This window comes from Oncorhynchus mykiss, chromosome 2 (assembly GCF_013265735.2).
Source record: "Oncorhynchus mykiss isolate Arlee chromosome 2, USDA_OmykA_1.1, whole genome shotgun sequence".
NCBI classification, from domain to species: Eukaryota; Metazoa; Chordata; class Actinopteri; order Salmoniformes; family Salmonidae; genus Oncorhynchus; species Oncorhynchus mykiss.
In genome coordinates, this window is record NC_048566.1 from 20,537,469 (window position 1) to 20,561,614 (window position 24,146).

Here is a 24,146-nt window from a genome sequence, read left to right on the forward strand (position 1 = left end):
TGGTCATGGTACTGGTTATGACTATAATGGTTATGGTACTGGTTATTGAATATAATGGTTATGGTACTGGTTATTGACTATAATGGTCATGGTACTGGTTATGGTACTGGTTATTGACTATAATGGTCATGGTACTGGTTATTGACTATAATGGTTATGGTACTGGTTATTGACTATAATGGTCATGGTACTGGTTATTGAATATAATGGTTATGGTACTGGTTATTGACTATAATGGTTATGGTACTGGTTATTGACTATAATGGTTATGGTACTGGTTATTGAATATAATGGTTATGGTACTGGTTATGACTATAATGGTCATGGTACTGGTTATTGACTATAATGGTTATGGTACTGGTTATTGAATATAATGGTTATGGTACTGGTTATGACTATAATGGTCATGGTACTGGTTATGTCTATAATGGTTATGGTACTGGTTATGACTATAATGGTTATGGTACTGGTTATTGAATATAATGGTCATGGTACTGGTTATTACTATAATGGTCATGGTACTGGTTATGGTACTGTTTATTGAATATAATGGTTATGGTACTGGTTATGACTATAATGGTCATGGTACTGGTTATGACTATAATGGTCATGGTACTGGTTATGACTATAATGGTTAAGGTACTGGTTATTGAATATAATGGTTATGGTACTGGTTATTGACTATAATGGTTATGGTACTGGTTATGGTACTGGTTATTGAATATAATGGTCATGGTACTGGTTATTGACTATAATGGTTATGGTACTGGTTATGGTACTGGTTATTGACTATAATGGTTATGGTACTGGTTATGGTACTGGTTATTGACTATAATGGTCATGGTACTGGTTATGACTATAATGGTTAAGGTACTGGTTATTGACTATAATGGTTATGGTACTGATTATGACTATAATGGTCATGGTACTGGTTATTGAATATAATGGTTATGGTACTGGTTATTGACTATAATGGTTATGGTACTGGTTATGACTATAATGGTTATGGTACTGGTTATTGAATATAATGGTCATGGTACTGGTTATGACTATAATGGTTATGGTACTGTTTATTGACTATAATGGTTATGGTACTGGTTATGACTATAATGGTTATGGTACTGGTTATTGAATATAATGGTCATGGTACTGGTTATGACTATAATGGTTATGGTACTGTTTATTGACTATAATGGTTATGGTACTGGTTATGACTATAATGGTCATGGTACTGGTTATTGAATGTAATGGTTATGGTACTGGTTATTGAATATAATGGTTATGGTACTGGTTATGAATATAATGGTTATGGTACTGGTTATGACTATAATGGTTATGGTACTGGATATGACTATAATGGTTATGGTACTGGTTATGACTATAATGGTTATGGTACTGGTTATTGACTATAATGGTTATGGTACTGGTTATTGAATATAATGGTTATGGTACTGGTTATTGACTATAATGGTTATGGTACTGCTTATTGAATATAATGGTTATGGTACTGGTTATGACTATAATGGTTATGGTACTGGTTATTGAATATAATGGTCATAGTACTGGTTATGAATATAATGGTTATGGTACTGGTTATGACTATAATGGTCATGGTACTGGTTATTGACTATAATGGTTATGATACTGGTTATGGTACTGGTTATTGAATATAATGGTTATGGTACTGGTTATTGAATATAATGGTTATGGTACTGGTTATGACTATAATGGTTATGGTACTGGTTATGACTATAATGGTTATGGTTATTGAATATAATGGTTATGGTACTGGTTATGACTATAATGGTTATGGTACTGGTTATGACTATAATGGTTATGGTACTGGTTATGAATATAATGGTTATGGTACTGGTTATGACTATAATGGTCATGGTACTGGTTATTGAATATAATGGTCATGGTACTGGTTATGACTATAATGGTCATGGTACTGGTTATGACTATAATGGTTATGGTACTGGTTATTGAATATAATGGTTATGGTACTGGTTATTGACTATAATGGTCATGGTACTGGTTATGGTACTGGTTATTGACTATAATGGTCATGGTACTGGTTATTGACTATAATGGTTATGGTACTGGTTATTGAATATAATGGTCATGGTACTGGTTATTGACTATAATGGTTATGGTACTGGTTATTGACTATAATGGTCATGGTACTGGTTATTGAATATAATGGTTATGGTACTGGTTATTGACTATAATGGTTATGGTACTGGTTATTGACTATAATGGTTATGGTACTGGTTATTGAATATAATGGTTATGGTACTGGTTATGACTATAATGGTCATGGTACTGGTTATGTCTATAATGGTTATGGTACTGGTTATTGAATATAATGGTTATGGTACTGGTTATGACTATAATGGTTATGGTACTGGTTATTACTATAATGGTCATGGTACTGGTTATGGTACTGTTTATTGAATATAATGGTTATGGTACTGGTTATGACTATAATGGTCATGGTACTGGTTATGACTATAATGGTCATGGTACTGGTTATGACTATAATGGTTAAGGTACTGGTTATTAAATATAATGGTTATGGTACTGGTTATTGACTATAATGGTTATGGTACTGGTTATGGTACTGGTTATTGACTATAATGGTCATGGTACTGGTTATGACTATAATGGTTAAGGTACTGGTTATTGACTATAATGGTTATGGTACTGGTTATGATTATAATGGTCATGGTACTGGTTATTGAATATAATGGTTATGGTACTGGTTATTGACTATAATGGTTATGGTACTGGTTATGACTATAATGGTTATGGTACTGGTTATTGAATATAATGGTCATGGTACTGGTTATGACTATAATGGTTATGGTACTGTTTATTGACTGTAATGGTTATGGTACTGGTTATGACTATAATGGTCATGGTACTGGTTATTGAATGTAATGGTTATGGTACTGGTTATTGAATATAATGGTTATGGTACTGGTTATGAATATAATGGTTATGGTACTGGTTATGACTATAATGGTTATGGTACTGGTTATGACTATAATGGTTATGGTACTGGTTATGACTACAATGGTTATGGTACTGGTTATTGACTATAATGGTTATGGTACTGGTTATTGAATATAATGGTTATGGTACTGGTTATTGACTATAATGGTTATGGTACTGCTTATTGAATATAATGGTTATGGTACTGGTTATGACTATAATGGTTATGGTACTGGTTATTGAATATAATGGTCATGGTACTGGTTATGACTATAATGGTTATGGTAGTGGTTATTGAATATAATGGTCATGGTACTGGTTATTGACTAGAATGGTTATGATACTGGTTATTGACTATAATGGTTATGGTACTGGTTATGACTATAATGGTCATGGTACTGGTTATTGAATATAATGGTCATGGTACTGGTTATTGAATATAATGGTTATGGTACTGGTTATTGAATATAATGGTCATGGTACTGGTTATGACTATGGTGGTTATGGTACTGGTTATTGAATATAATGGTTATGGTACTGGTTATTGAATGTAATGGTTATGGTACTGGTTATTGAATATAATGGTTATGGTACTGGTTATTGAATATAATGGTCATGGTACTGGTTATGAATATAATGGTTATGGTACTGGTTATTGAATGTAATGGTTATGGTACTGGTTATTGAATATAATGGTTACGGTACTGGTTATTGACTATAATGGTCATGGTACTGGTTATTGAATATAATGGTTATGGTACTGGTTATTGACTATAATGGTTATGGTACTGGTTATTGACTATAATGGTTATGGTACTGGTTATTGAATATAATGGTTATGGTACTGGTTATGACTATAATGGTCATGGTACTGGTTATTGACTATAATGGTTATGGTACTGGTTATTGAATATAATGGTTATGGTACTGATTATGACTATAATGGTCATGGTACTGGTTATGTCTATAATGGTTATGGTACTGGTTATTGAATATAATGGTTATGGTACTGATTATGACTATAATGGTTATGGTACTGGTTATTACTATAATGGTCATGGTACTGGTTATGGTACTGTTTATTGAATATAATGGTTATGGTACTGGTTATGACTATAATGGTCATGGTACTGGTTATGACTATAATGGTCATGGTACTGGTTATGACTATAATGGTTAAGGTACTGGTTATTGAATATAATGGTTATGGTACTGGTTATTGACTATAATGGTTATGGTACTGGTTATGGTACTGGTTATTGAATATAATGGTCATGGTACTGGTTATTGACTATAATGGTTATGGTACTGGTTATGGTACTGGTTATTGACTATAATGGTTATGGTACTGGTTATGGTACTGGTTATTGACTATAATGGTCATGGTACTGGTTATGACTATAATGGTTAAGGTACTGGTTATTGACTATAATGGTTATGGTACTGGTTATGACTATAATGGTCATGGTACTGGTTATTGAATATAATGGTTATGGTACTGGTTATTGACTATAATGGTTATGGTACTGGTTATGACATTAATGGTTATGGTACTGGTTATTGAATATAAAGGTCATGGTACTGGTTATGACTATAATGGTTATGGTACTGTTTATTGACTATAATGGTTATGGTACTGGTTATGAATATAATGGTTATGGTACTGGTTATCACTATAATGGTTATGGTACTGGTTATGTATATAATGGTTATGGTACTGGTTATGACTATAATGGTTATGGTACTAGTTAAGACAATAATGGTTATGGTACTAGTTAAGACAATAATGGTTATGGTACTGGTTATGGTACTAGTTAAGACAATAATGGTTATGGTACTGGTTATGACTAAAATGGTTATGGTACTGGTTATTGAATATAATGGTTATGGTAATGGTTAATGAATATAATGCTTATGGTACTGGTTATGACTATAATGGTTATGGTACTGGTTATGACTATAATGGTCATGGTACTGGTTATGTCTATAATGGTCATGGTACTGGTTATGAATATAATGATTATGGTACTGGTTATGACTATAATGGTTATGGTACTGGTTATGACTATAATGGTTATGGTAATGGTTAATGAATACAATGCTTATGGTACTGGTTATGACTATAATGGTTATGGTACTGGTTATGACTATAATGGTCATGGTACTGGTTATGACTATAATGGTCATGGTACTGGTTATTGAATATAATGGTTATGGTACTGGTTATGAATATAATGGTTATGGTACTGGTTATGTCTCTAATGGTTATGGTACTGGTTATGACTATAATGGTTATGGTACTGGTTATGACTATAATGGTTATGGTACTGGTTATGACTATAATGGTTATGGTACTGGTTATGACTATAATGGTTATGGTACTGGTTATGACTATAATGGTTATGATACTGGTTATGGTACTGGTTATGTCTATAATGGTTATGGTACTGGTTATGTCTATAATGGTCATGGTACTGGTTATGTCTATAATGGTTATGGTACTGGTTATGTCTATAATGGTTATGGTACTGGTTATGACTATAATGGTTATGATACTGGTTATGAATATAATGGTTATGGTACTGGTTATGTCTCTAATGGTTATGGTACTGGTTATGAATATAATGGTTATGGTACTGGTTATCACTATAATGGTTATGGTACTGGTTATGTCTATAATGGTTATGGTACTGGTTATGACTATAATGGTTATGGTACTAGTTAAGACAATAATGGTTATGGTACTAGTTAAGACAATAATGGTTATGGTACTGGTTATGGTACTAGTTAAGACAATAATGGTTATGGTACTGGTTATGACTAAATTGTTATGGTACTGGTTATTGAATATAATGGTTATGTCTATAATGGTTATGGTACTGGTTATGAATATAATGGTTATGGTACTGGTTATGTCTCTAATGGTTATGGTACTGGTTATGTCTATAGTGGTTATGGTACTGGTTATGTCTCTAATGGTTATGGTACTGGTTATGACTATAATGGTTATGGTACTGGTTATGACTATAATGGTTATGGTACTGGTTATGACTATAATGGTTATGGTACTGGTTATGTCTATAATGGTTATGGTACTGGTTATGACTATAATGGTTATGATACTGGTTATGACTATAATGGTTATGGTACTGGTTATGTCTATAATGGTTATGGTACTGGTTATGACTATAATGGTTATGGTACTGGTTATGTCTATAATGGTCATGGTACTGGTTATGTCTATAATGGTTATGGTACTGGTTATGACTATAATGGTTATGATACTGGTTATGAATATAATGGTTATGGTACTGGTTATGTCTCTAATGGTTATGGTACTGGTTATGAATATAATGGTTATGGTACTGGTTATCACTATAATGGTTATGGTACTGGTTATGTATATAATGGTTATGGTACTGGTTATGACTATAATGGTTATGGTACTAGTTAAGACAATAATGGTTATGGTACTAGTTAAGACAATAATGGTTATGGTACTGGTTATGGTACTAGTTAAGACAATAATGGTTATGGTACTGGTTATGACTAAAATGGTTATGGTACTGGTTATTGAATATAATGGTTATGTCTATAATGGTTATGGTACTGGTTATGTCTATAATGGTCATGGTACTGGTTATGAATATAATGATTATGGTACTGGTTATGACTATAATGGTTATGGTACTGGTTATGACTATAATGGTTATGGTAATGGTTAATTAATATAATGCTTATGGTACTGGTTATGACTATAATGGTTATGGTACTGGTTATGACTATAATGGTCATGGTACTGGTTATGACTATAATGGTCATGGTACTGGTTATTGAATATAATGGTTATGGTACTGGTTATGAATATAATGGTTATGGTACTGGTTATGTCTCTAATGGTTATGGTACTGGTTCTGACTATAATGGTTATGGTACTGGTTATGACTATAAGGGTTATGGTACTGGTTATGACTATAATGGTTATGGTACTGGTTATGACTATAATGGTTATGGTACTGGTTATGACTATAATGGTTATGGTACTGGTTATGATTATAATGGTTATGGTACTGGTTATGACTATAATGGTTATGGTACTGGTTATCACTATAATGGTTATGGTACTGGTTATGACTATAATGGTTATGGTACTGGTTATGACTATAATGGTTATGGTACTGGTTATGACTATAATGGTTATGGTACTGGTTATGACTATAATGGTTATGGTACTGGTTATGACTATAATGGTTATGATACTGGTTATGACTATAATGGTTATTGTACTGGTTATGACTATAATGGTTATGATACTGGTTATCACTATAATGGTTATGGTACTGGTTATGACTATAATGGTTATGGTACTGGTTATGACTATAATGGTTATGGTACTGGTTATGACTATAATGGTTATGGTACTGGTTATGACTATAATGGTTATGGTACTGGTTATGACTATAATGGTTATGGTACTGGTTATCACTATAATGGTTATGGTACTGGTTATCACTATAATGGTTATGGTACTGGTTATGACTATAATGGTTATGGTACTGGTTATGACTATAATGGTTATGGTACTGGTTATGACTATAATGGTTATGGTACTGGTTATGACTATAATGGTTATGGTACTGGTTATCACTATAATGGTTATGGTACTGGTTATGACTATAATGGTTATGGTACTGGTTATGACTATAATGGTTATGGTACTGGTTATGACTATAATGGTTATGGTACTGGTTATGACTATAATGGTTATGGTACTGGTTATGACTATAATGGTTATGGTACTGGTTATGACTATAATGGTTATGGTACTGGTTATGACTATAATGGTTATGGTACTGGTTATGACTATAATGGTTATGGTACTGGTTATGACTATAATGGTTATGGTACTGGTTATGACTATAATGGTTATGGTACTGGTTATCACTATAATGGTTATGGTACTGGTTATGACTATAATGGTTATGGTACTGGTTATGACTATAATGGTTATGATACTGGTTATCACTATAATGGTTATGGTACTGGTTATGACTATAATGGTTATGGTACTGGTTATGACAATAATGGTTATGGTACTGGTTATGACTATAATGGTTATGGTACTGGTTATGACTATAATGGTTATGGTACTGGTTATGACTATAATGGTTATGGTACTGGTTATGACTATAATGGTTATGATACTGGTTATGACTATAATGGTTATTGTACTGGTTATGACTATAATGGTTATGGTACTGGTTATCACTATAATGGTTATGGTACTGGTTATGTCTCTAATGGTTATGGTACTGGTTATTGAATATAATGGTTGTGGTACTGGTTATGACTATAATGGTTATGGTACTGGTTATGGCTATAGTTGTTATGGTACTGGTTATGAATATAATGGTTATGGTACTGGTTATGACTATAATGGTTATGGTACTGGTTATGACTATGACTATAATGGTTATGGTACTGGTTATAACTATAATGGTTATGGTACTGGTTATGACTATAATGGTTATGGTACTGGTTATGACTATAATGGTTATGGTACTGGTTATCACTATAATGGTTATGGTACTGGTTAAGACAATAATGGTTATGGTACTGGTTATGACTAAAATGGTTATGGTACTGGTTATGACTATAATGGTTATGGTACTGGTTATGACTATAATGGTTATGGTACTGGTTATGACTATAATGGTTATGGTACTGGTTATGACTATAATGGTTATGGTACTGGTTATGACTATAATGGTTATGGTACTGGTTATGACTATAATGGTTATGGTACTGGTTATGACTATAATGGTTATGGTACTGGTTATGACTATAATGGTTATGGTACTGGTTATGACTATAATGGTTATGGTACTGGTTATCACTATAATGGTTATGGTACTGGTTATGACTATAATGGTTATGGTACTGGTTATGACTATAATGGTTATGGTACTGGTTATGACTATAATGGTTATGGTACTGGTTATGACTATAATGGTTATGGTACTGGTTATGACTATAATGGTTATGGTACTGGTTATGACTATAATGGTTATGGTACTGGTTATGACTATAATGGTTATGGTACTGGTTATGACTATAATGGTTATGGTACTGGTTATGACTATAATGGTTATGGTACTGGTTATCACTATAATGGTTATGGTACTGGTTATGACTATAATGGTTATGGTACTGGTTATGACTATAATGGTTATGGTACTGGTTATCACTATAATGGTTATGGTACTGGTTATGACTATAATGGTTATGGTACTGGTTATGACTATAACGGTTATGGTACTGGTTATGACTATAATGGTTATGGTACTGGTTATGACTATAATGGTTATGGTACTGGTTATCACTATAATGGTTATGGTACTAGTTATGACTATAATGGTTATGGTACTGGTTATTGAATATAATGGTTATGGTGCTGGTTATGACTATAATGGTTATGGTACTGGTTATGGCTATGATGGTTATGGTACTGGTTATGTCTCTAATGGTTATGGTACTGGTTATTGAATATAATGGTTGTGGTACTGGTTATGACTATAATGGTTATGGTACTGGTTATGGCTATAGTTGTTATGGTACTGGTTATGAATATAATGGTTATGGTACTGGTTATGACTATAATGGTTATGGTACTGGTTATGACTATGACTATAATGGTTATGGTACTGGTTATAACTATAATGGTTATGGTACTGGTTATGGTACTGGTTATGACTATAATGGTTATGGTACTGGTTATGACTATAATGGTTATGGTACTGGTTATGACTATAATGGTTATGGTACTGGTTATGACTATAATGGTTATGGTACTGGTTATGACTATAATGGTTATGGTACTGGTTATGACTATAATGGTTATGATACTGGTTATGACTATAATGGTTATTGTACTGGTTATGACTATAATGGTTATGATACTGGTTATCACTATAATGGTTATGGTACTGGTTATGACTATAATGGTTATGGTACTGGTTATGACAATAATGGTTATGGTACTGGTTATGACTATAATGGTTATGGTACTGGTTATGACTATAATGGTTATGGTACTGGTTATGACTATAATGGTTATGGTACTGGTTATGACTATAATGGTTATGATACTGGTTATGACTATAATGGTTATTGTACTGGTTATGACTATAATGGTTATGATACTGGTTATCACTATAATGGTTATGGTACTGGTTATGACTATAATGGTTATGGTACTGGTTATGACAATAATGGTTATGGTACTGGTTATGACTATAATGGTTATGGTACTGGTTATGACTATAATGGTTATGGTACTGGTTATCACTATAATGGTTATGGTACTGGTTATGACTATAATGGTTATGGTACTGGTTATTGAATATAATGGTTATGGTGCTGGTTATGACTATAATGGTTATGGTACTGGTTATGGCTATGATGGTTATGGTACTGGTTATGTCTCTAATGGTTATGGTACTGGTTATTGAATATAATGGTTGTGGTACTGGTTATGACTATAATGGTTATGGTACTGGTTATGGCTATAGTTGTTATGGTACTGGTTATGAATATAATGGTTATGGTACTGGTTATGACTATAATGGTTATGGTACTGGTTATGACTATGACTATAATGGTTATGGTACTGGTTATAACTATAATGGTTATGGTACTGGTTATTACTATAATGGTTATGATGCTGGTTATGACTATAATGGTTATGATACTGGTTATGACTATAATGGTTATGGTACTGGTTATGAATATAATGGTTATGGTACTGGTTATGACTATAATGGTTATGATACTGGTTATGGTACTGGTTATGACTATAATGGTTATGGTACTGGTTATGACTATAATGGTTATGGTACTGGTTATGACTATAATGGTTATGGTACTGGTTATGACTATAATGGTTATGATACTGGTTATGACTATAATGGTTATTGTACTGGTTATGACTATAATGGTTATGATACTGGTTATCACTATAATGGTTATGGTACTGGTTATGACTATAATGGTTATGGTACTGGTTATGACAATAATGGTTATGGTACTGGTTATGACTATAATGGTTATGGTACTGGTTATGACTATAATGGTTATGGTACTGGTTATGACTATAATGGTTATGGTACTGGTTATGACTATAATGGTTATGATACTGGTTATGACTATAATGGTTATTGTACTGGTTATGACTATAATGGTTATGGTACTGGTTATCACTATAATGGTTATGGTACTGGTTATGACTATAATGGTTATGGTACTGGTTATGACTATAATGGTTATGATACTGGTTATGACTATAATGGTTATGGTACTGGTTATGACTATAATGGTTATGGTACTGGTTATGACTATAATGGTTATGGTACTGGTTATGACTATAATGGTTATGGTACTGGTTATGACTATAATGGTTATGGTACTGGTTATGACTATAATGGTTATGATACTGGTTATGACTATAATGGTTATGGTACTGGTTATGACTATAATGGTTATGATACTGGTTATGACTATAATGGTTATGGTACTGGTTTTCACTATAATGGTTATGGTACTGGTTATGACTATAATGGTTATGGTACTGGTTATCACTATAATGGTTATGGTACTGGTTATGACTATAATGGTTATGGTACTGGTTATGACTATAATGGTTATGGTACTGGTTATGACTATAATGGTTTTGGTACTGGTTATGACTATAATGGTTATGGTACTGGTTATGACTATAATGGTTATGGTACTGGTTATGACTATAATGGTTATGGTACTGGTTATGACTATAATGGTTATGGTACTGGTTATGACTATAATGGTTATGATACTGGTTATGACTATAATGGTTATTGTACTGGTGTGTGTCTGACCTTTGACTGGTTGTTCTTCAGCCTGTGTGCCTCATCCACCACCAGACAGGCCCAGTCTATGGAGCCCAGCACAGCCTGGTCTATAGTGATCAGCTCATAGGACGTCAGCAGGACATGGAACTTCACCGATGAGTCTTTCTGCAGGGGGACAGAGCGAGAGGGAGGGGGCAAAGGATTAGATACAAAACAAATATTTAATGAACAACAATAACAACCATGACAGCACCTTATCAGTCTCCCCATCCTCCCATCCCACTCGTCTCTCACCCTCATCTTAGAGGCCTTCTTGCCCCCCCGGATGGCATTGCCCTCGAAGGAGAACTCGTTTTCTCTGATGACGGCTCTGCTGTCCTTGTCTCCTACGTAGGTCACCACGTACATGTCCGGGGCCCACAACTCAAACTCTCTCTCCCAGTTAATGATGGTGGACAGGGGGGCGCTCACCAGGAACGGGCCCTTTGAATGACCCTGGAGAGGTGGAAGGTCAGGGGTTAATAGGTGAGTGAGTAAAACACTTCAGGTGAATCAGAAAAGAGAAGTGTCTAAGTCTGATTTAGATGCTCTGCCCTTATCCCCTAACATTGGACTGATCATTCACGTCGCTAGGTATTTAGCAGTAGGGTAATAACTCAACCTAGCCTTCTGATAAGACTAGGTGGACTTTGCTTGTATTTGTCCCAGCCTGCCTTTAGGACAGAGTCCCTCTTTTTGGACTAGATCCCTTTAATGGGCGGTTTTATTGTTTGCCCAGGGTTTGGCAGTACCCCCACTGAAATTATTGACAAGGGAAGGCAGACTGGACGAGAGACACAAACTTACATACACACAGGATATCGCTCTCTCTCTCACACACACACTCTGAAACACATCGCTGTGGAATCAGATGACCACATTATTTTGCCTATCCAGCACACAGACCCCAATACAGACCCTACCAACACACCTCTTTGTAGAGTGAGTAGAGGAAGACAGCGGTCTGGACAGTCTTGCCTAGACCCATCTCATCAGCCAGTATAGTGTCAGTGGCCTGAGCCCAGGAGAAACGCAGCCAGTTGAGACCCTCCAGCTGGTAGGGGTGCAGCGTTCCCCCTGTAGTGTCCAGGTAGTCTGGCTGATGGTCAAACTTGATGGTGGGCTGGAGGGGAAGTGGAAATCTTCATTTACATTACAGAGCAGAATCATGAATCAATGTGAATGGAAGATTTGGAAGATTCGCATGAAAAGGAACAAGGAAGTACCCGTACTTACATCCACCACAGGGTTAGCAGGGGGTTTCTCACTCTTCTTCACTTTAGCTATCTTCTTCAGCTTCTTACCAGGCCTGCCCTCATCTCCCAACATCAACTCTCTGAGAGAGAGAGAGAGAGAGAGAGAGAGAGAGAGAGAGAGAGAGAGTTAGAGATAGATAGAGAGAGAGAGAGAGAGAGATGGAAGAGGGGGTAGGTAGAGAAAGATGGAAGACGTGAAGAGGATTAGATTATTGCTTCAGGTTACTTACTATATGTTGCTATAGGTTACTATAGGTTGCTATAGGTTACTATAGTTATCTGAGTTTTTTGTGCATGTATTGTTGAGTGTGTGCGTGCGTGTTTCTGTGTACCTGTGGTTCCAGTAGGTCTGCTTGTATTGGTCATACTCTGGGATGTCCATCTCCTCACTCTCCCAGGAGGCCTGGTCGTAGGCCAGATCCCTCCACTTGATCAGGTAGTGCACGTTGTTCCTCTTATCCACACTGGAGAGAGGAGGAGGGGAAGGAGAATGATGATATTATGGTTTACATCTGTATTGATACTAATAGGATACAGAGGTGTTAAACAAACTATTGCCATTTCTACAACAAATAAACAGCCTTTTCCTTTACAGAACTGAGTATGACATGCCTGTGTTAGGAGGTAGTATGTTTTCGTCTCTGCGTTAGACCACTCAATTTCGTCTCTGCGTTATATTGGCATCGAACATGTCACCCTCCCTGGGGGAGGGGGTGACCTTGATAATTTATTGTTAAAACGAGAGGCTGCCTGGATCTTTCACTTAAAGACCCTTGCTCCCTTCGGTCTCAACTTCGACTTTGATCTGAAGCCATTCTTGTGATTATTGTGACTTTGTCATTGTAATTGTTTGTAAGCTTGTGTAGACAAATTAATTTATGAGCGTATGCTATCCATTTGTTGTTTGTATGCTGTTCTTTGTATGCCATTTTAATATTTGATAATTAACCAATGATATTAGGCCACTCTTGGCCATGATTACAGACACCTGTGTCTTTTGACACTATATAAACAAGTCATCCCGCAGTGTTTGTGATTATACCCTGATGAAGACAGCTTGGCTGTCGAAACGTTGGTATTACATTTTTGCATCTGAGCTCCTAGAGTGTGCGGCTCTCTTTTATTTTCAAGTTTTCTACTCCAACTAGCCAGCACCTCGCCTAAGAAGGTGTGCGTTTACCTCTAGGAGGTAGTATGTTACCTTATGCTGTGTTGTGTTAGCGTGTGAATCCCAGGTGTGTGTGTGTTAGCGTGTGTATCCCAGGTGTGTGTGCTAGCGTGTGTATCCCAGGTGTGTGTGTTAGCGTGTGAATCCCAGGTGTGTGTGTGTTAGCGTGTGTATCCCAGGTGTGGGTGTTAGCGTGTGAATCCCAGGTGTGTGTGTGTGTTAGCGTGTGTATCCCAGGTGTGTGTGTGTTAGCGTGTGTATCCCAGGTGTGTGTGTGTTAGCGTGTGTATCCCAGGTGTGTGTGTGTGTTAGCGTGTGTATCCCAGGTGTGTGTGTGTTAGCGTGTGTATCTCAGGTGTGTGTTTGTGTTAGCGTGTGTACCCCAGGTGTGTGTGCTAGCGTGTGTATCCCAGGTGTGTGTGTGTGCTAGCGTGTGTATCCCAGGTGTGTGTGTGTGTTAGCGTGTGCATCCCAGGTGTGTGTGTGTTAGCGTGTGTATCCCAGGTGTTTGTGTGTGTTAGTGTGTGTATCCCAGGTGTGTGTGTGTTAGCGTGTGTATCCCAGGTGTGTGTGTGTTAGCATGTGTACCCCAGGTGTGTGTGTGTTAGCATGTGTACCCCAGGTGTGTGTGTATTAGCGTGTGTACCCCAGTTGTGTGTGTTAGCGTGTGTACCCCAGGTGTGTGTGTTAGCGTGTGTATCCCAGGTGTGTGTGTGTTAGCGTGTGTATCCCAGGCTTGTGTGTGTGTTAGCGTGTGTATCCCAGGTGTGTGTGTGTGTTATTGTGTGTATCCCAGGTGTGTGTGTGTTAGCGTGTGTATCCCAGGTGTGTGTGTGTGTTAGCGTGTGTATCCCAGGTGTGTGTGTGTGTTATTGTGTGTATCCCAGGTGTGTGTGTGTTAGAGTGTGTATCCCAGGTGTGTGTGTGTTAGCGTGTTAGCATGTGTACCCCAGGTGTGTGTGTGTTAGCATGTGTACCCCAGGTGTGTGTGTATTAGCGTGTGTACCCCAGTTGTGTGTGTGTTAGCGTGTGTACCCCAGGTGTGTGTGTTAGCGTGTGTATCCCAGGTGTGTGTGTGTTAGCGTGTGTATCCCAGGTGTGTGTGTGTTAGCGTGTGTATCCCAGGTGTGTGTGTGTGTTATTGTGTGTATCCCAGGTGTGTGTGTGTTAGCGTGTGTATCCCAGGTGTGTGTGTGTTAGCGTGTGTATCCCAGGTGTGTGTGTGTGTTATTGTGTGTATCCCAGGTGTGTGTGTTAGCGTGTGTATCCCAGGTGTGTGTGTTAGCGTGTGTTACTCTGGTGTGTGTGTGTGTGTATCCCAGGTGTGTGTGTGTGTTAGCGTGTGTATCCCAGGTGTGTGTGTGTTAGCGTGTGTATCCCAGGTGTGTGTGTGTGTTAGCGTGTGTATCCCAGGTGTGTGTGTGTTAGCGTGTGTATCCCAGGTGCCTGTGTGTGCGCTACCTGTGGTTGAGGATGCGGTGGATCATGAGCCACTCCATCTTGACTCCGTAACGGTAGAACTCCTCCTCCATGTGAACATACAGGGGGTCCTTGTTCTTCCTCTTAGTGCTCTTGTCATCGTCCCCCTCCCCTCCGAAGTCCACCAGCGGGGGCTCGTCCATGTCTGTCTTCCTCTGGTAGTTACGGAACATCACCTGGCAGTTCAGCTCCAACTGGGGGGAGGGAGGGAGGGAAAAGAGTGAAGAGGGTAAAAAGATGAGTCTACTCTCTATTTAGTACATAAGGATGAAGACATTGAGCCTAGGGCTGTTGCAGTGACCGTATTACCGCCACACCAGCAGTCATGACGGCAGTAAAATTCCATGTAATCCTTTTATGCACTCTGGACATGCTTTGGTAGTACCCAACTTACTACCCAACTACCATCAGGTCCTAATGGCCTGGTACTCAGGGCTCTATTGTCCCTCCATCAGTTCCTAATGGCCTGGTACTCTGGGCTCTACTCTGTCCCTCCATCAGGTCCTAATGGCCGGGTATTCAGGGCTCTATTGTTCCTCCATCAGGTCCTAACGGCCTCATACTCAGGGCTCTATTGTCTCTCCATCAGTTCCTAATGGCCTGGTACTCAGCGCTCTATTGTTGCTCCATAAGGTCCTAATGGCCTGGTACTCTGGGCTCTATTGTCCCTCCATCAGGTCCTAACGGCCTGGTACTCAGGACTCTATTGTCTCTCCATCAGTTCCTAATGGCCTGGTACTCAGGGCTCTATTGTCCCTCATTTAGGTCCTAATGGTCTGGTACTCAGGGCTCTATTGTCCCTCTAACCACTCTGACATCAAAGCAAATGCAATGGGAAATCACATCAAACACTTGTCATCAAAACAGAAGGCCTCATACCTTTAAAACTCACCTCACTGTGATGATTTGAAGAAACAAGTTTAACAGCAGGTTGAAACAGTATAAAACATGGTTGTTGTGGATGTTGTTTCAAAGCCTAACATAAAAAAAACTGATTTAAGATGTCTGGTACTCATGGCTCTAGCCTAACAAATGTGAGTAATTACCTTTGAGTGTGGACTGCATTATTATTATTTATTTTTTTAAATCTATATTTAATTTAACCTTTATTTAACTAGGCAAGTCAGTTAAGAACAAATTATTATTTACAATGACAGCCTACTGGGGAACAGTGGGTTAACTGCCTTGTTCAGGGGCCCAACAACAGATTTTTTACCTTGTCAGCCCAGGATTTGATCCAGCAACCTTTCGGTTACTGACCCAACACTCTTATATTTCTGTCTCAGCTGCTCATATTAAGCACGTTCCGCTATAAAACCAAAGCAGCCTGATTTCTGAGACATTCTATGGTTTGTATCACTCACAACTAAAGTTGCCAAATAACTCTCAAATCTAGCATATTTGAGAGTTATTGTTTCAAGTGATCACTTTTTCGCTCAACATAGCCACTTCATAAATGGGAAAAATCTCCTTTCTATTTTATTCAGCTAATTTCAATTATATCCTTCTTACTATAAAATCATGTAAAATAAAATAATGGCACGGGACTTATAAACATATTGTCACACCTACTTCAGCTCCCTCCCTCCAGCGCGCGACATCACCGGTCTACTAACCACCGGTACTGGCTACTATATTACGCACACCTGTTCCTCATCATTACACACACGTGGCCATCATTTTCCCCTTGATTTCGCCCCCTTTATTTAGCCCTCAGTTGTCATCAGTCATTAGGTGGTATTGTTTTCTCTCATGTTCAGTACGCTTCTCATGTTTGTTATTTTGTATCGTTTCATGAAGATGGCGCTGACAGAGATGGTTGCCTCATTTCGAGTCCTTAGGAAACTATGCAGTATTTAGTTTTTTATGTATTATTTCTTACATTGTTAGCCCAGAAAATCTTAAGTGTTATTACATACAGTTGGGAAGAACTATAGATATAAGAGCGACGCTAACTTACCATCATTACGACCAGGAATATGACTTTCCCGAAGTGGATCCTTTGTTCGGACCACCACCCAGGACAGTAGATCAGGATCTAGGATTACCTAGACGGCGACCAAAAACAACGTCGCCGCAGAAGAGGCAGACAGAGCGGCCCCCTGGTCAGGCTCCGTAGGCGTGCACACCACCCACTGCTTCCGAGTATACTACTTGCCAATGTCCAGTCTCTTGACAACAAGGTAGACGAAATTAAAGCAATGGTTGCCTTCCAGAGAGACATCAGAGATTGTATCATTCTCTGTTTCACGGAAACATGGCTATCTCGGGATACGTTGTTGGAGCTGGTTCAGCCACCGGGCTTCTTCATGCGTCGCGCCGACAGAGATATACACCTCTCTGGGAAGAAGAAGGGCGGGGGTGTATGCTTCATGATTAACGACTCATGGTGTAATCATAATAACATACAGGAACTCATGTCCTTCTGGTCACCAACCTAGAATTCCTTAGAATCAAATGCCGGCCATAATATCTCCCAAGAGAATTCTCGTCAGTTATCATCACAGCTGTGTATATACCCCCTCAAGCAGACACCACGCCGGAACTTTACTGGACTCTATGTAAACTGGAAACCATATATCCCGAGGCTGCATTTATTGTATCTGGAGTTTTTAACAAAGCAAATTTGAGAACAAGGCTACCTAAATTCTATCAGCATATTGATTGGAGCACTTGCGCGGGCAATACACTAGATCACTGCTACTCTAACTTCCGCGATGCATACAAGGCCCTTCCTCGCCCTCCCTTCGGGCAAATCCAACCACGACTTCATCTTGTTCCGACCGTCTTATAGGCAGAAACTCAAACAGGATGTACCCGTAACTAAAGCCATTCAACACTGGTCTGACCAATCGGAATCCACGCTTCAAGATTATTTTGATCACTCGGACTGGGAAATGATCCGGGCAGACTCAAAGATTAACATCGATATATATACTGACTCTGTGAGTAAGTTTATAAGGAAGTGCATTGGAGATGTTGTACCCACTGTGACTATTAAAACCTACCCTAACCAGAACCGTGGATGGATGGCGGCATTCGCGCAAAACTTTAAGAGTGAACCACCGCATTTAACCATGGAAAGAGGACTGAGAATATGGCCGAATACAAACAGTGTAGTTGTTCCCTCTGCAAGGCAATCAAACAAGCGAAATGTCGGTATAGTGTGTTTTTCCCGTACTCCTTTTGCTATTCTCTTTTTGATAGTCCTCCCGGTTTTGACCCCTGCCTGACTCTGGACTACTTTCCCACCTGCCTGATCATCCTGCCTGCCCTCACCTTGATTCTGCCTGCCCTGACCTTGATTCTGCCTGCCCTTCAGTACCTTTTGGACTCTGAACTGGTTTTGATCCTTTAGCCTGTCCACGACCATCCTCTTGCTTTACCTGATTGGATTAATAAATATTGTAAGACTCCAACCATCTGCCTCCTGTGTCTGCATCTGGGTCTCACCTTGTGTCATGATACATATTCTTATTCCATCTCTTTAGATTTGTGTGTATTAGGTAGTTGGGGAATTGTTACATTACTTGTTAGATATTACTGCACTGTCGGAACTAGAAGCACAAGCATTTCGCTACACACACATTAACATCTGCTAGCCATGTGTATGTGACCAATAACATTTGATTTAATTATTAAACTCACCTTCTACACCTGTTTCCTGACTCCCGGCATATACGTTACAGAATACCACCTCACAATATGGAAGCAGCAGAAGATAAAAACCTTCTTCTAGACGGTCAATGAACAGCGTCATCTACTCCACCAACACCACAACCAACTGGCACAACTGGGTACAACCATGAGGGAAGTCCTCCGTGTTCTCCACCGCCTCGACACCACCAGCGAGGTTCTCCATACCCCTATCAGAGGGCCTCCTACCATGGGCCATCACAGTGAGCCAGTCCCCCAGCCCACCCAGCCGTCCGCCCAGGTCAGCGATGCCTGACTATCCCTTCCGGAGAAGTATGACGGAACTCCATCGAAATGCCGTGGCTTCCTACTCAAGTGCTCCCTCTACTTCCCCTATCAGACGGGAGCCCCCATCATCGAGAGGTCCAAGGTTGCCACGGTCCGCATGGGAGGAGGAACTGGGTTACTATGAGAGGTTCATGGCTCTGTGACCAACCTCCAGAGGGCAGAGAGGGAGGTGAGCAACTGTTCCAATTCCAGCAGGGTGCCCAGACCACTGCGGAGTGCGCCCTCACCTTTCAGAATGTGGCAGCCTCCAGTAGATGGAATGAGCTGGCGCTCCGTACTCTATTCCGCAGTGGACTGCGCACGGAGATCCAGACACAGTAGGCATGTCAGGATGACAACATATCCTTGGACGCTCTCGTGTCAATGGCCATCCGTCTGGATAACCTTCTTCGGGAGCACAGGTGTCCACCTCGCCACTCGCCTCCCTCCTTTGGCTGTCCTGGGGCAGAGCCTGAACCTATAGAGGTAGAGGCCACACACCTCTCTACAGCCCCGTACGTCGCGTAGGACGTCGCCCAATATGTCAACACATGCTAAACATGAACCCAATCCAAATCTCCCTGGCACGCTCCAGCAGGAAAACTACTTCCCCTTCCCATGCCTCAGCGGCCAAGGTCACACCTGTCCATAAACATTGTAACTGATCTCCCCTTTCTGATGGTTTTACCACTATTATGGTTGTTGTTGACAGATTCTCTAAATCCCCCCGTTTTATCCCTCTCTCTGGACTACCTACCACTATCCAGGTCACTATTCCAGCAGGTCTTCCGGTACTACAGTCTTCCAGAGGACATTGTTACCGACCGTGGTCCCCAGTTCACTTTGCGGGTCTGGAAACCTTTATGAAGAAGCTGGGGGTCACGGTCACCCTCACATCCGGGTACTGAATGCGGAGGTCTGGAGATGCTAAAGGTGTTCATGTTTTTTTGTATCCCCCATATATATAACATTCTATTGGTTGCAAGAATTTTGTATAATAATTTAAATTGAAAAATTTGAAGTTTTGAATCCGTTGTCGTTTTGCATGTCAATTCATAAACCATGTGCCATGGAATCGGTACAGTGCCTTGCAAAAGTATTAATCTCCTTCTGCATTTTTCCTATTTTGTTGCATTACAACCTATAATTTAAATGTATTTTTATTTGGATTTCATGTAATGGACATACACTAAATAGTCCAAATAAATTAAGTGAAATTTTAAAAAATGACTTGTTTCAAAAAATGCAAAAAAATGGAAATACGGAAAAGTGGTGTGCGTGCATATGTATTCACTCCCTTTGCTATGAAGCCCCTAAATAATGTCTGGTGCAACCAATTACCTTCAGAAGTCACATAATTAGTTAAATAAAGTCCACCTGTGTGCAGTCTAAGTGTCACATGATCTCAGTATATACACTGCTCAAAAAAATAAAGGAACACTTAAACAACACAATGTAACTCCAAGTCAATCACACTTCTGTGAAATCAAACTGTCCACTTAGGAAGCAACAGTGATTGACAATACATTTCACATGCTGTTGTGCAAATGGAATAGACAACAGGTGGATATTATAGGCAATTAGCAAGATAAAGGAGTGGTCTGCAGGTGGGGACCACAGACCACTTCTCAGTTCCTATGCTTCCTGGCTGATGTTTTGGTCACTTTTGAATGCTGGCGGTGCTTTCACTCCAGCGGTAGCATGAGACGGAGTCTACAACCCACACAAGTGGCTCAGGTAGTGCAGCTCATCCAGGATGGCACATCAATGCGAGCTGTGGCAAGAAGGTTTGCAGTGTCTCTCAGCGTAGTGTCCAGAGCATGGAGGCGCTACCAGGAGACAGGCCAGTACATCAGGAGACGTGGAGGAGGCCATAGGAGGGCAACAACCCAGCAGCAGGACCGCTACCTCCGCCTTTGTGCAAGGAGGAGCACTGCCAGAGCCCTGCAAAATGACCTCCAGCAGGCCACAAATGTGCATGTGTCTGCTCAAACGGTCAGAAACAGACTCCGTGAGGGTGGTATGAGGGCCTGACGTCCACAGGTGGGGGTTGTGCTTACAGCCCAGCACCGTGCAGGACGTTTGGCATTTGCCAGAGAACACCAAGATTGGCAAATTCGCCACTGGCGCCCTGTGCTCTTCACAGATGAAAGCAGGTTCACACTGAGCACGTGACAGACGTGACAGAGTCTGGAGACGCCGTGGAGAACGTTCTGCTGCCTGCAACATCCTCCAGCATGACCGGTTTGGCGGTGGGTCAGTCATAGTGTGGGGTGGCATTTCTTTGGGGGGCCGCACAGCCCATGAGGTAGCCTGACTGCCATTAGGTACCGAGAAGAGATCCTCAGACCCCTTGTGAGACCATATGCTGGTGCGGTTGGCCCCGGGTTCTTCCAAATGCAAGACAATGCTAGACCTCATGTAGCTGGAGTGTGTCAGCAGTTCCTGCAAGAGGAAGGCATTGATGCTATGGACTGGCCGGCCCGTTCCCCAGACCTGAATACAATTGAGCACATCTGGGACATCATGTCTCGCTCCATCCACCAACGCCACGTTGCACTACAGACTGTCCAGGAGTTGACGGATGCTTTAGTCCAGGTCTGGGAGGAGATCCCTCAGGAGACCATCCACTACCTCATCAGGAGCATGCCCAGACGTTGTAGGGAGGTCCTACAGGCACGTGGAGGCCACACACACTACTGAGCCTCATTTTTACTTGTTTTAAGGACATTACATCAAAGTTGGATCAGCCTGTAGTGTGGTTGTCCACTTTAATTTTGAGTGTGACTCCAAATCCAGACCTCCATGGGTTGATAAATTTGATTTCCATTGATAATTGTTGTGTGATTTTGTTGTCAGCACATTCAACTATGTAAAGAAAAAAGTATTTAATAAGAATATTTCATTCATTCAGATCTAGGATGTGTTATTTTAGTGTTCCCTTTTTGAGCAGTGTATATACATACACCTGTTCTGAAAGGCCCCAGAGTCTGCACCACCAAGCAAGAGGCACTATAAAGACCAAGGAACTCTCCAAATAGGTCAGGGACAAAGTTGTGGAGAAGTACAGATCAGGGTTGGGTTATAAAAAAAATATGTGAAGCTTTTAACATCCCACGGAGCACCATTAAATCCATTATTAAAAAATGGAAAGAATATGGCACCACAACAAACCTGCCAAGTGCGAGCTGCCCACCAAAACCCACAGACCAGGCAAGGAGGGCATTAATCAGAGAGGCAACAAAGAGACCAAAGATAACCCTGAAGGAGCTGCAAATCTCCACAGCGGAGATTGGAATATCTTTCCATAGGATCACTTTAAGCAGTACACTCTCCAGAGCTGGGCTTTACTGAAGAGTGGCCAGAAAAAAGCCATTGCTTAATTTTAAAGAAAGAAATAAGCAAACACATTTGGTGTTTCGCCAAAAAGCATGTGGTAGACTCCCCAAACACAAGGAAGAAGGTACTCCGGTCAGATGAGACTTATATGTAGCTTTTTGGCATTCAAGGAAAACACTATGTCTGGCGCAAACCCAACACCTCTCATCACCCCGAGAACACCACAAACATCCCCACAGAATGATGCTGCCACCACCATGCTTCACTGTGGGGATGTTTTTCATTGGCAGGGACTGGGAAACTGGTAAGAGTTGAAAAATGGATGGTGCTAAATACAGGGAAATTCTTGAGTGAAACCTGTTTTAGTCTTCCAGAGATTTGAGACTGCGACAGAGCAGGACCTTCCAGAAGGACAATGAGCCGAAGCATACTGCTAAAACAACACTCGAGTTGTTTAAGGGGAAACATTTACATTTCTTGTAATGCTCTAATCAAAGCCCAGACCTCCATCCAACTGAGAATCTGTGGTATGACTTAAAGATTGCTCTACACCAGCGGAACCCATCCAACTTGAAGGAGCTGGAGCAGTTTTGCCTTGAAGAATGGGCAAAGATCCCAGGGGATAGATGTGTCAAGCTTATAAAGACATACCCCAAGAGACTTGCAGATGTAATTGCTGCAAAAGGTGGCTCTACAAAGTATTGACTTTGGGGTGGTGAATAGTTATGCACGATCAAGTTCAGTTTTTTTGTCTTATGTTGTCTGTTTCACAATAAAAAATATTTGCCATCTTCAAAGTGGTAGGCATGTTGTCTGTGTTAGCTGCATGTGTAACAACTCCACCAGTCCTATTTTTGATATAATTTACAAAGATTATAAAAAAAAGTTGTTTTAATCAATTAGTATATTTGAGTTCACCCACAATATTTGTTGTATTATTTGTTCTGTCTTTTCAGGTGGATTAAACTGAAATTGCAACCAACTTTCTAAGGCTTGTTTAAAAAATAAAAATATTTTGGA

The 24,146-nt window shown here is 39.6% G+C and overlaps 1 protein-coding gene across 5 annotated transcripts in view; it reads right to left on the minus strand.

Annotated features, from left to right (window-relative positions):
• Positions 1 to 24,146, minus strand: part of LOC110537414 (chromodomain-helicase-DNA-binding protein 4) — a 76,735-nt gene that overhangs the window by 31,246 nt on the left and 21,343 nt on the right. For all 5 annotated transcript variants that reach the window (XM_036941386.1, XM_036941374.1, XM_036941383.1 and 2 more), the window contains exons 13-18: positions 15,807 to 16,018; positions 13,510 to 13,641; positions 13,158 to 13,257; positions 12,853 to 13,044; positions 12,177 to 12,377; positions 11,910 to 12,047 (exon numbers count right to left, since the gene is read on the minus strand). In XM_036941386.1, coding sequence (XP_036797281.1) covers positions 11,910 to 12,047; positions 12,177 to 12,377; positions 12,853 to 13,044; positions 13,158 to 13,257; positions 13,510 to 13,641; positions 15,807 to 16,018 — 975 coding nt within the window. The remainder of the gene's footprint in view (positions 1 to 11,909; positions 12,048 to 12,176; positions 12,378 to 12,852; positions 13,045 to 13,157; positions 13,258 to 13,509; positions 13,642 to 15,806; positions 16,019 to 24,146) is intronic.